At 40.9% G+C, this 13,555-nt stretch overlaps 1 protein-coding gene across 1 annotated transcript in view; it reads left to right on the forward strand.

Moving 5' to 3' along the window:
- Positions 1 to 12,040, forward strand: part of LOC129853560 (proto-oncogene tyrosine-protein kinase receptor Ret-like) — a 29,010-nt gene extending 16,970 nt beyond the window's left edge. The window contains exons 2-20 of the mRNA XM_055919719.1: positions 1,555 to 1,800; positions 2,195 to 2,476; positions 2,739 to 2,977; positions 3,079 to 3,274; positions 3,477 to 3,676; positions 3,824 to 4,115; positions 5,041 to 5,172; positions 5,305 to 5,415; positions 5,583 to 5,696; positions 5,887 to 6,143; positions 6,246 to 6,393; positions 6,579 to 6,686; positions 7,139 to 7,356; positions 7,595 to 7,717; positions 8,381 to 8,451; positions 8,645 to 8,782; positions 9,103 to 9,202; positions 9,739 to 9,886; positions 11,061 to 12,040. Of these exons, the coding sequence (XP_055775694.1) occupies positions 1,555 to 1,800; positions 2,195 to 2,476; positions 2,739 to 2,977; positions 3,079 to 3,274; positions 3,477 to 3,676; positions 3,824 to 4,115; positions 5,041 to 5,172; positions 5,305 to 5,415; positions 5,583 to 5,696; positions 5,887 to 6,143; positions 6,246 to 6,393; positions 6,579 to 6,686; positions 7,139 to 7,356; positions 7,595 to 7,717; positions 8,381 to 8,451; positions 8,645 to 8,782; positions 9,103 to 9,202; positions 9,739 to 9,886; positions 11,061 to 11,218 (3,281 nt within the window). The 3' untranslated portion in view covers positions 11,219 to 12,040. The remainder of the gene's footprint in view (positions 1 to 1,554; positions 1,801 to 2,194; positions 2,477 to 2,738; positions 2,978 to 3,078; positions 3,275 to 3,476; positions 3,677 to 3,823; positions 4,116 to 5,040; positions 5,173 to 5,304; positions 5,416 to 5,582; positions 5,697 to 5,886; positions 6,144 to 6,245; positions 6,394 to 6,578; positions 6,687 to 7,138; positions 7,357 to 7,594; positions 7,718 to 8,380; positions 8,452 to 8,644; positions 8,783 to 9,102; positions 9,203 to 9,738; positions 9,887 to 11,060) is intronic.
- The last annotated feature ends 1,515 nt before the right edge of the window (positions 12,041 to 13,555 follow it).

Genomic DNA, 13,555 nt, shown 5'->3' on the forward strand with positions numbered 1-13,555 from the left:
AAACGACAGAACATCATTACTTTAAGACATGAAGGTCAGTCAATCCGGAAAATTTCAAGAACTTTCAAAGTTTCTTCAAGTGCAGTCGCAAAAACCATCAAGTGCTATGATGAAACTGGCTCTCATGAGTACCGCCACAGGAAAGGAAGACCCAGAATTACTTCTGCTGCAGAGGATAAGTTCATTAGAGAGTTACCAGCCTCAGATTGCAGTCCAAATAAATGCTTCACAGAGTTCAAGTAATAGACACATCTCAACATCAACTGTTCAGAGGAGACTGTGTAAATAAGGCCTTTATGGTCGAATTGCTGCAAAGAAACCACTACTAAAGGACCAATAAAAATAAGAGACTTGACCAATGGACATTACATTTAAGAATTTTGTTTCCAACCTCTGTGTCTTTGTGAAACGCAGAGTAGGTGAATGGATGATCTCCGCATGTGTGGTTCCCACCGTGAAGCATGGAGGAGGAGGTGTGATAGTGTGGAGGTGGTGACAGCTGGTGACACTGTCTGTGATTTATTTAGAATTTAAAGCACACTTAACCAGCATGGATACCACAGCATTCTGCAGCGATACCCCATCCTATCTGGTTTGTGCTTAGTGGGACTATAATACATTTTTCAACAGGACAATGACCCAAAACACATCCCCAGGCTGTGTAAGGGCTATTTGACCAAGCAGGAGAGTGATGGGGTGCTGCATCAAATGACCTGGCCTCCACAATCACCCGACCTCAACCCAATTGAGATGGTTTTGGATGAGTTGGACCTCATCCAAAGAGTGAAGGAAAAGCAGCCAACAAGTGCTCAGCATATGTGGGAACTCCTTCAAGACTGTTGGAAAGTAATTCCTCGTGAAGCTGGTTGAGAGAATGCCAAGAGTGTGCAAAGCTATCAACAAGGTGGTTACTTTCAAGAATCTCAAATATAAAATATATTTGTTTAACACTTTTTTGGTTAGTACATGATTCCATATGTGTTATTTCATAGTTTTGGTGTCTTCACTATTATTCTTCAATGTAGAAATGACTAAATGTAAAATGTAGAAAATGGTAAAACATTAAGAAAAACCCTTGAATGAGTAGGTGTGTCCAAACTTTTGACTCGTAATGTATATTTCCCCCCCAAAATATATGGGGGATTGGAAAGGACAATTACATTAATAGAAACCACAATCTATCTGCAATATTAAAGCTGATCTACCCCCTAAACAAGATAAAAGCAATTTAGAAAAATATCCCTGTCTGTTTTTGCCAACACTGCTTATTTGTTTTTCTCTGCAATCGATACACCAGTTTATAAATGTTTGTTGGTGACAATTGTTGGTGACAAAATTAATGATATTTACAAAAATGAACAAAAGGGTCATGCCAAAACAAAAAGATATTCAAACAAACGCAGGAAGACCTCATCGAGCATTACATGCACTCTCAGCATCTGCCCCAGTTGCTGCTGCCCTCTAGAGATGAGATGTGGAAGTGTACTGTCTGCCTGTGTGCCTAAGCTCGAGCTACCTCTATTCCTAACACATGGTATTTCTTTCTTTTCGCAGGGTCAGTTGGGCTCTACTTCCCCCAGAATCTGTACAAGGAGACTGTGTACGTTGGGCAGTATGCAGGCACACCCGTGCTTCAGGTTCACGCCATGGTGGAGAGCGACTCTCAACAACCCCACTTCTACCTGTGGTGGAGCACCCCCATGAAGCCTCCAACCTATGCCCCGTGGTTCCACCTGGATGAGACCACAGGGATACTCTCCATGAATAAGACCCTGGAGTGGAGTGACTTTGACTCTCGATGTGAGTTAAATAGAGACAGAAGGTTGCGCATATGTATTCTTTCCCCATTGTTTATGGGATATTTTATGAAGTTGACTGTGCAGTCCATTTACTTTGCATATACCAATTTTCAATTGTCCATTGAACACAACACTCCAAAATGTTTCCAATATACAGGTATATTTAATATTATAAAATGTGTGTGGGGAAATTATTTAAGTTGCTCAGCTTGCACGCTTTGTGCATACCAATAATGTTCACAGTAATACGTCATGTTCAGGGATCTGCTTTCAGAATCAGGACAGTAATGTAATTGCATAATAGCCCAGAAAATGCCCAGTCATCAAGAACAAAATGCACTGTGGGAAATTAAAATGGGGGCTTTTGTTTCTGCTTTGGTTCTCTTGCTGACCAGATAAGTTTTGGATACTGCCGCTGACTGTCAAGGCGGCGAACAGACCCGTGAAGAGTTTCCTCCATGGCCTCCCTACCGTACGGGTCAGACTGACCTTCATCAATGACACAGTGCCACCGTGTGGCCAGACCAGACCAGAGCTGGAGAATCTGTGCTTCCCTGACAAGGACCTGAACTCCCACATTAAGGAGAACAGGTTCCCCGGGGCCATCCGCCAGCTCAGACAGCTCACCAGGTTAAATGTCTGCCCCAACTACACCATCTCCTACAGTGTGGAATCAGGTTAGTCATGCTACACTCCATCCACCCACACTGTGTCTGTGCTTGATATTATGAGAAACATCAGACTCTTGGCAGGTCCCTACTAACCTTGGCAGGTCCCTACTAACCCATGTTCTTACTCTTGCAGAAATTTTTCTATTTTCAATTATCTTTTTCATTGCTGCTCCAGTAGCTCAGTGAATATGAGACTACAAAGTCTGGCAACATGAGATTAACATGGTATGTTGTTTACATCCTCTCTTTGTGTTCCTTTTGCCTCTAGATGTTCCAGCCCCATTTGCTATAAATGACAACACCACTGAGTTAATAGTGACCGCTCCTTTGGACCGCGAGGAGAGAGAGACGTACAGTCCCGTGCTGGTCTGCACAGTGCAGACTGACACAATGATAGACAAGTTCTTTGTTACACTACATATCAACGTCTACGACGAAGACGACAATGCACCTTATGTCAATGAAACAGACACAGAGGATGTGGTGCTTGAGTTTGATCGCATGGAGGTGACTTTATTTAACTTTACTTTGCTTTACTTTACTACCATACTGTATATCAATACATTACTATAAAATGTATAATTGATACCACTGTTGTTGTTTTTCAGGGAAGTTATTTTGGCAATTTGTTTGTCTATGATAGAGACACAACACCCAGTTATCCCGTAAACCAGAGTCAGAACAGATTTGTCGGATATATGATGACCAATGACTCATGGATAAATGAAATGTTCACCATAGAACACTCTTTCAAAGAAGAGAAGGCCATTTTTGGCAACGTCCGAGGCACTGTTCATGAGTTCTGTGAGTTGTCCAGTTACACAATCACTCTTAGGGCTGGTTTTCCGGACACAGATTAAGCCTGGTCGGTTTTCAGTCTACGACAATGTTTAATAAGTGTCCAGGAGACAAGCCCTTAAAGTGACAAACTTTCACAAAATCTTTTGATCGATTCATTAAATAAACAACCCCCCCCCCCCCCTCCCCCCCTTTGTGCTGTATCTAGGGCTTGCACTAAAGAAGCATTTGTCTGTAACCGAGAATAGGACCCTCCAGCTGGATTACCTGGTCAATGACACCACATATCCCGGTCCAGAGGGAACTGTGATGCTGCACTACAATATCACCATCTTACCTGTCCCCATCCGCTTCACCAATGTGACATACCTCTTCACCACAACACGTAGAGCTAACGTCTACGCCCAGGTACCTATTGTTCACATGCAGCCCTCTTTGCATGAGAACAGGGATACTGCTAATAAAATGCTTATGATGCAGACAACTGTTTTTAGCTCAGCATGAACTCCCCCAACCCCCCCCCCCCCGTATGATCAATGTTCCTTCTCATCTTAGGTTGGTAGAATCTGTGTGGACAACTGCCTGAAGTTCCGGGGCATCAATGTCATATACCGGCTAGCGGTAACAGACAAGACAGACAAAAATGTGTCCGGCGACATACAGCCATGCTTCACGGCGATTAGCATCGCACAGAGCCTCAAGGACATGGCGGGGGTGCTGTATGTGAACGACACAGAGGCTCTCCGCAGGCCAGAGTGCCAGGACCTGCAGTACGTGGTCATTGCTCAAGAGCAGCAGAATCAGCTGCAGGCTAGCACTCAGATCCTCATTGTGCTCGATAGCAATAGTAAGTACACTCCTGAGATAGTAAGTACTTTCCCAGCAATACTCAAGACTGGTGCTGATTTGGCCACAGAGATTACCAATGAATGAGTAATATGGCATCCATATTTGGAAGTCGTCAGTTTTGTCTGACCTCCTGATATGGATGTCGTAGTGTTGCCCCTTTTTCAAGGCTCATTCCTCATAATATGAGACCTTTTGTTGTGTACTTCTCTAGAATATGAAAAAGTAGCAGTGTAGTAAAGACATGTCAAATTATGTTAGCCTTATCCATAGCTTTTTTCAAGTCTGAGACTGGTATGACCTTCAAATCAAATCAAATCAAGTTTATTTCATATAGCCCTTCGCACATCAGCTAATATCTCGAAGTGCTGTACAGAAACCCAGCCTAAAACCCCAAACAGGAAGCAATGCAGGTGTAGAAGCACGGTGGCTAGGAAAAACTCCCTAGAAAGGCCAAAACCTAGGAAGAAACCAAGAGAGGAACAAGGCTATGAGGGGTGGCCAGTCCTCTTCTGGCTGTGCCGGGTGGAGATTATAACAGAACATGGCCAAGATGTTCAAAATGTTCATAAGTGACAAGCATGGTCAAAATAATAATCAGGAATAAATGTCAGTTGGCTTTTCATAGCCGATCATTAAGAGTTGAAAACAACAGGTCTGGGACAGGTAGTGGTTCCATAACCGCAGGCAGAACAGTTGAAACTGGAATAGCAGCAAGGCCAGGTGGACTGGGGACAGCAAGGAGTCATCATGCCCGGTAGTCCTGACGTATGGTCCCAGGGCTCAGGTCCTCCGAGAGAGAGAAAGAAAGAGAGAAGGAGAGAATTAGAGAGAGCCAAGATGACCTTGCTTGACAATTGCGTCATAGTGAAGGATACAGTGAACATGTGTGTTGTCTTCATGAACTTTGTGTTTATGTTGTGTAGTTGACAAACAGGATATAGAGAACCATTGGTTCCTCTCCTGTGCAGAGGGGAGACAGCGTGGGGACTGTGAGAACATCAGAGGCCTAGGGGCTACCACAGGGAGGTGCCAATGGAGACAGGGCTCTGAAAAAGGTATCCACACTGTACATAATTAGGGGTATTTGATGGGCACAGGAAATTATGCTATCCATATATTGTTGGTTTCTTCTATCAATTAACTGTTTTTATTTTAACTGACTATAATATTTGTCCTCTATCTTTCAGGAATATCAGAAACCTATTCCACCTGCTCCCCTGACCTCCGCACATGCCCTGATGGCTTTTGTGATGCAGTCGAAAGCAAAGATGCATCAATATGTCCTCAGGATTGCACAAGTAAGAAATGTCTCAATCATTCGCTCATTTATATTTATCTACTTTCTTGAAAACGTGTGTTTCAATACTTTCCTAATTCTTCTGACAGTATTTCAAGTGTTTTTTTTTTTCATTGTCAAAATTTTGTATTGTTGAATTCAAGAAATTTGCATGTGTTTGTCTCTCAGTTGAACCCATTATCGGAGGTCATGAGAAGGGCATCATGTCTGGCATTAGAGCTGGCTATGGAACCTGCTACTGCTACTCTGAAAAATGCTTCTGTGAGAAGGATGATATAGAGGGTGAGTTGTTTCCATGTATTGACCCATAATACCCCCCATATACGTAGGGAATGAAACAGCATTCCAAGAGATATTTCAAGATATGATATGTCAATCAAAGGTGAAATTACAGTTTGCCCTTTGTTGTCTAAGGATGGTTTACATGTTGTCTCTTTTTGACCCCTGACCCCTTCTACCCTGTCTGATCCAGAGGCCATGTGTGACGACGTCTGCAAAACCATCATTGCCACCGCCGTGCTGCTCTCCTTCATCGTCTCCATCCTCCTGTCCTCCTACTTCATCCATCGCTACCACAAGAACTCCCCCAAGCCCCCCATCGCCTCGGCTGAAATGACCTTCCGGCGGCCCGCACAGTCCTACCCCATCAGCTACTCTGCTAACAATGTGCGCCGTGGCTCGTTGGACTCTATGGAGAACCAAGTGGCCATTGACACCTTCAAAATACCTGTAAGGCCTTTAGCTAATACGACGTTTGCCAAATTCCTGAAACTTTCCCCAAATTCCCAGCAACTTTATGTTTTTTAAAGTGTTGCCTCATTGCTTTAACAGGAGGATCCCAAATGGGAATTTCCACGCAAAAACCTGGTGCTTGGTAAAACCTTAGGGGAAGGGGAATTTGGGAAGGTTGTCAAGGCGACTGCATTCCGGCTGAAAGGAAAGGCTGGCTACACCACAGTGGCTGTGAAAATGCTTAAAGGTAAGACTAGAGCAAACAATAGGAACAATTATTTTCATGCAGTGAGTCAGTCCCTAGGTGTGTGTATACTGAATATACAGTAGAAGAGCCATATTTATGTTCTGACTTTTGGCCAGACCATGATCGATTTAAGGTGAAGTAGTTTATGAAAGTATTTCATAATTCCCTCTTTTAATTTGGAACAGACCATGCATCACATAGTGAACTGCGTGACCTCCTGTCCGAATTCACCTTACTGAAGCAAGTCAACCATCCACACGTCATCAAGATGTTCGGAGCTTGCAGCCAGGATGGTAAGGCTTTTTACCCATCCACTCTGAGCCACTCTGGGGTCACAGACTAAGAAATATTGGGAACCCCTGCTCTACAGACTATCTACAGAATATCAGTAACATTTCAACTAACTATCTACTAATCCTAACCCACCATAGGAGGGTATCAATGTTGCTGAGTAACTGTACCTTCACCAATGGAGATGTGTGTGACATGAGAATATTGCCTTCAGATCACGTCCTTTATGGTAGCAATGCCTCGGAGGCCAAGTCTGATGAAATTATACTCAAAGTCATCATGAAGTTGTTGTACAATAAATTGTGGACCCAGTTATTAATGAAAACATGATGTCCTTGCAATGCTTAACCTTCCGGTGTTATACCTGGTATATTTCTGATGCATCTTTCATTCAAAACAGCCAGACACTGTAGGCCCAAGTGTGTGTTCTAAAGTGGTGTGTCTCTCCATCTAGGTCCAATGTACCTGATTGTAGAATATGCCAAATTTGGGTCACTGCGCAACTTCCTGCGTGAGAGCCGAAAAGTAGGACCCAGCTACATGTCGGGCAACGATGCCAACCGCAACTCGAGCTACCTGGAGAACCCAGATGAGAGGGCACTCACCATGGGCGACCTGATCTCCTTCGCCTGGCAGATCTCCAGGGGTATGCAGTACCTGGCTGAAATGAAGGTGCCTGTATAGCAATTACCTTCAAAATATTCGCTATTTGGGCACTTCCACTTAAGTCAAATGTTCAATTAGTATCCAATTGACATCAATGCATGACTCATTGAAAATGTGACTGAACTGGAAGTTAGAATTCTATGCTAAACTTAGCTCAAGTTCAATGTGACTCAGTGTTTTGTAAAGAAAGGAGCTGAGCTTGAGTGGCTGTAAGAAGCTTGTATTGACTAATGTCTTCCAATAGCTTGTTCACAGGGACCTCGCTGCAAGAAATGTCCTAGTTGCAGAGGGGCGTAAGATGAAGATTTCAGACTTTGGTTTGTCCCGGGACGTGTATGAGGAAGACTCTTATGTGAAGAGGAGCAAGGTAGGGATCCCAAACGTCAAATACACAATTATTAAAAATTAAAAAGAATCTCTCAATTATATTGTTTTCGAAATTGTCTCAATTATTAGAATTTTGGTAACACTATATTTGGATAGTCGATCTGTAGATGCTCAACAGCAGTGTTTCCCAAACTAGGGGTCGCATAATTTGAAAATGGGGTCGCGAGAGAAACACATTTTAAAATGTGAAAATATTTTTTTTTTTAATTCATTTTTAAAAATCGCAAATATAGCCACTAGATGTGGTTGCAATAAACTGAACGGTTTCTGTTAAACATTGTCTGTTGATCACTTTGTTTTACATGATGGGGTCGCAACCATTTTTGGATATCAAAATGGGGTCAAGGACCAAAATAATTTGGGAAACCCTGATCTACAGACTATCAGTGACATTTCAACTAGCTATCTCCAACCCTTACCTTAACCCTTATCCTAACCCTAAACTTAACCCTTACACTAACCCTTATTCAAAACCTAACCCAAACCCTTAGAAAGCAGTTACATATCAACATATAGTTTGTTGATAGTATGAACATCTACAGTTGGATAATACAGACTATCCAGATAAAGTGTGGCCATACATTTCTTTAACAGAACTGACATCACAATTTCTATTCTCTTCTTTTTTGTCTCCTCTTTTCAGGGTCGAATCCCAGTGAAATGGATGGCAATAGAGTCCTTGTTTGATCACATTTACACAACACAAAGTGACGTGTGAGTACCTTTCACAATCAACTTAAAACATCTGTCATACATATGTCCATATCCATAACCAACAATGTTTGCATCATCAAAAACCTACCTACTCAATTTCACTTGGATAAACCATACAGCAAACATCAGAATCACAATTCCATCCATGCATTAGGTGGTGCTGTTAATGTGGTGTTCTTCTGTCTCCTGCCAGCTGGTCCTTTGGTGTGCTGTTGTGGGAGATTGTGACACTGGGCGGAAACCCGTACCCAGGCATCGCCCCTGAACGCCTCTTTAACCTCCTCAAGACTGGCTACAGGATGGAGAAACCAGAGAACTGCACTGAAGAAATGTACGATTGCCACTTTACTTTAACCCAGCTTCATTGTACCCACAGTAAAACTCACTGTTACTCTATTACACGCTGATGGTAATGACATCCATGACTTGACCTACCAGCAGAAAATCCACCCCTATTCATTCTGATGTTGTAGGGATCTATTGTAAATTGTAGGCGAGCCATCCCATTCGTTTATTATAATGATCAATTGTAAATTGTCGGTAAACCATCCCATTAGTTTATTATAATTATATATTCTAAATTGTAGGTAAACCACCCCTTTAGTTGTTTTACTTCTGACCATAAGGTGGTGTATGAATGTGTTTCTGCAGGTATAATCTGATGCTTCGATGCTGGAAACAGGAGTCAGACAAAAGGCCCATATTCGCAGACATCAGTAAAGAACTGGAGAAGATGATGGTGAAAAACCGGGTAGGATCAAGCAAAACAACCAACACTCTTTCTCTGTCTAAAGTGGTCATTACACTGTTCACTGGTAGTTACAGTACATACACAGCACACTGTTATAAATGGAGTAAACAGCACAAGATTAGTCTTACGTCCAACAATAAGTTTAACCAATATCTGGTGAACACCCCCAAAATATGGCCCTGGGCAACATGTGCAAAAGTTATAATTACAATAGATAGCAGTTAGTCTTGTGTTGAGGTAAAGAGGCCAAATATACTGTAATGTTGAGGATGCCAAATACAGTGCAAAAATGTGAAGGATATGTTTAGGATTTGAAACAGAGTACTTTTAGTACTTTTTATCTCACACACAAGTAGGAAATATATTTCTCAAATATTTCCTGTTTCCTATCAAGTGTCTGTCATTGGACCTACGATCCTAACTATGAGGTTATGTTAGGTCTTAGCTGCATGGTAGGATATGAATGTATTAGCATTATGAGCCACATTCCTGATGTTAGTGATTAGCCATATTAGGTGTTCCTCTCCTGTTGTCAGGATTACCTGGACCTGGCAGCATCCACGCCAGCCGACGCCCTGCTGTACGACGACGCCCTCTCCGAAGAGGACACACCCCTAGTGGATTGTAATAACGCCCCTCTCCCACGAACCATTCCCTCCACATGGATTGAAAACAAGCTTTATGGTAGAATTTCCCATGCATTTACTCGATTTTAGAGACAGGATACACAAACTCTTTTTTTTGACATGTTGTGATTGGCTTCCTGTAGACCGTGTGTGACTGTGATCTAGGCATGCTTCCTGAAAAAGTCTCCCATTTCTTAGAAAATGAGAGTCAGTGGAAAAAGATCATCTTGTGTCTGATGATTACTATTTGGACCTGCTTCTGATGTACATGAAACCTGACCAAAGTAATGACACATCTGTAAATAGTAAACATTTCTATAATAACACTCCCTTATATGACATATTGTAATCCACATCCATTCCCACATATGTATATGATTATTAGGACACTCATACATTTTGGATGACATAAACATTCAAAACACATTCCAAAATTCCACATTGTTTGTAATAATTTGGAAAATACTATTCAAAAACAGTTTGACATTTGAAACAGGTCCTTGCTGAATCAATCATTATCTATTTCGTTTGGATTCCAAACTGTTTTAAGTTATCTGAATTGTTTGTGTGTATATAGGCTACCTATTAAGCATATAGATTGTTTCTACAATGCTGAATAGAGAAACAGTAAGGCTTTTGAATTAAACTCTTGGCTAACATAGATTAACAATACTTTCTAAAAGTATTTCATAACCTATTCCCAAACAAATCCCACTGATCCTAAGCACTTCCAGTTGATAGTTCATAAAAGTATTTAGCAATAAGATGGCTGCCAGTGACATAGTTACCATGACTAACTTGGTGTCCATGTATCCTGTTACAGTGATGCAATTATTGTATCTGCTTTATATTGAGAAAACAATTATCAATGGTGCATGAGCCAAGGAAAACATTTAGAGATCATGACATACATAAATTATCAATAATGTACCAATAATTGTTGTGTTCTTTTTCTTTGAATCATATTTAATCAATCCAGTACATTTTCTCAGTTAAACTGTACAGGAACTATGGACATCATTATTGTCTGTGAAGTGATTTCTTCATAGAATTCTAAATTGATCATCATGTTATCAGTATCATGTTCTTATGTCATAGTCAAACATCAGTCTATAATTCACTTCTGTCAAAAATGTAAAGGAAAAAAAATGAGTTTCTTTTTGAGAGCCTTACTGTCTACACTCTACTTTTTCTTTACTCAGTGCAGAAAAATGATATGTTCTCATTTTTAGGCATGTCATACCCGAACTGGCCTGAGAAGAGCCCGGTACTGCTCAACAGACTTGATGCCACTAACCCAGTCTTTACAAGATATGCCAATGATAGTGTTTATGCAAACTGGATGGCTTTGCCTTCACCTGCAAAAATTGTGGACAAGCTTGATAGTTAAAAGCAAAAACTATTGTAGAAAATAAAGATTCCTAATTGGGTAGATGTGTATATTTATATAAAAACTGTACATATACAATCTAAAGTTGGTTCCCTTTTATTTCTTCTGCACGAGTATTCCAAGTTAAAACTGGGGGATTTAAAAAGTATATTTGCTGCAAAATGGCTGGAATTTCATAAACCATGCTTCAAGCAGCTCTTCGGTATGTTAATCATTACCTCAAGGTCATGTTGGTCAAGTATCATTGCATGACCGTATACCAGGTTGTATGTCAATGTTAATGTCTTTCAAGTGCCTGTGCTGCTTCTACGATAGCCTCTAATTAGTAGTATGCGACTGTGAAGATCTTGTTTCCAGCCAATGAATTAAAGGGGAGTTCTGTACCATCACCTGTCCTATATCGTAGACCTGTGAGGTTAAGGTGGACAAAGAGTGGACACTGAGTTCATCCAGAAAAGCTGCAAAGTTTCTACTTGATAGGATCATGTTCTTTGAAATGTAAAAGCTGCTTTTGTCTTTCCCCTTTAACGTTTCCAAGTATACTTGCCAAAGAAAAATAAGAGAACCACGTTTAGTTGAAGACGTTCTTTCTTTTACACCAAAAGTATCAAAAGTGAGTGCTACTGTGTCGTTAGGACGTGAGACTATAAAATATAAAATGTGGGAATGTCAAAACTGCAGTTTGCCATTTGATTCCTCGTAATGGCAATCTTTGTGCAACAATTATCTATGATTTTGAAAACAAATGAACGTTATTAATTGTTATGTTGTTATTACATGATTATGTTGCAATCAATAAAAAGTTCAAATATGTGCAGTCTATTTATATTTGACAGCCTCCCCTTCTCTCATCTGCTGTAATAATGTTATAAATAATGGAAGCACATTGTAAATTAACCTTCTTTATTTCTAACAGGTAGATCATGACCTTTTTCAGTAACATATGCTTGGCAGAATTAGATTACCTTGTTATTTAATAAAAAATATTTTGTGTGTGTATGTTACTCTTTAAGATCGGTTTAATGGAGTTGTCATTGGAGGAGGGCAGGGAGGGAAGTCTAACCTGAACCTCAACTTTCCATGTCTACTTCCTAGACAGGTTATTGTTGTGAGTCCAACAATAGCACCTTTCATGCCTTCCAAGAGATGATTATATTTGTCACATGCACTGAATACAACAGGTGTAGATGTTACTGTCAAATAATTACTTCAACTACGCAGATTTACACATTTGAAAAATCAAAATAGTAACCCAAGAGGAAGAAAACACACAAGAATTAAGCTATATAAAGGGAGTACCAATGCCAGTACAAGATCACTGTCCAGGGGTTTGAGGTATTTGAGGTAGATACAGTTGAAGTCGGAAGTTCACATACACTTAGGATGGAGTCATTAAAACTTGTTTTTCAACCACTCCACAAATTTCTTGTTAACAAACTATAGTTTTGGCAAGTTGGTTAGGACATCTACTTTATGCGTTGACACAAGTCATTTTTCCAACAATTGTTTTCAGACAGATTATTTCACTTATAATTCCCTGTATCACAATTCCAGTGGGTCAGACGTTTACACACATTAAGTTGACTGTGCCTTTAAAACAGTTTGGGAAATTCCAGAAAATTATGTCATGGCTTTAGAAGCTTCTGATCGGCTAATTGACATCATTTGGGTCAATTGGAGGTGTACCTGTGGATGTATTTCAAGGCCTACTTTCAAACTCAGTGCCTATTTGCTTGACATCATGGGAAAATCTAAATAAATCAGCCACAAGCCTCCCACAATAAGTTGGGTGAATTTTGGCCCATTCCTCCTGACAGAGCTGATGTAACTGAGTCATGTTTGTAGGCCTCCTTACTCGCACACGCTTTTTCAGTTCTGCCCACAAGTTTTCTATAGGATTGAGGTCAGGGCTTTGTGATGGCCACTCCAATACCTTCACTTTGTTGTCCTTAAGCCATTTTTCCACAACTTTGGAAGTATGCTTGGGGTCATTGTCCATTTAGAAGACCCATTTGCGACCAAGCTTTAACTTCCTGACTGATGTCTTGAGCTGTTGCTTTAATATATCCACATCATTTCCCTACCTCATGATGCTATCTATTTTGTGAAGTGCACCAGTCCCTCCTGCAGCAAAGCACCCCCACAACATGATGCTGCCACCCCCCGTGCTTCACGGTTGGGATGGTGTTCTTCGGCTTGCAAGCCTCTCACTTTTTCCTCCAAACATAACAATGGTCATTATGGCCAAACAGTTCTATGTTTGTTTCATCAGACCAGAGGACATTTTTCCAAAAAGAACAATCTTTGTCCCCATGTGCAGTTGCAAACCGTAGTCTG

This window comes from Salvelinus fontinalis, chromosome 1 (assembly GCF_029448725.1).
Source record: "Salvelinus fontinalis isolate EN_2023a chromosome 1, ASM2944872v1, whole genome shotgun sequence".
Classification (NCBI taxonomy): Eukaryota; Metazoa; Chordata; class Actinopteri; order Salmoniformes; family Salmonidae; genus Salvelinus; species Salvelinus fontinalis.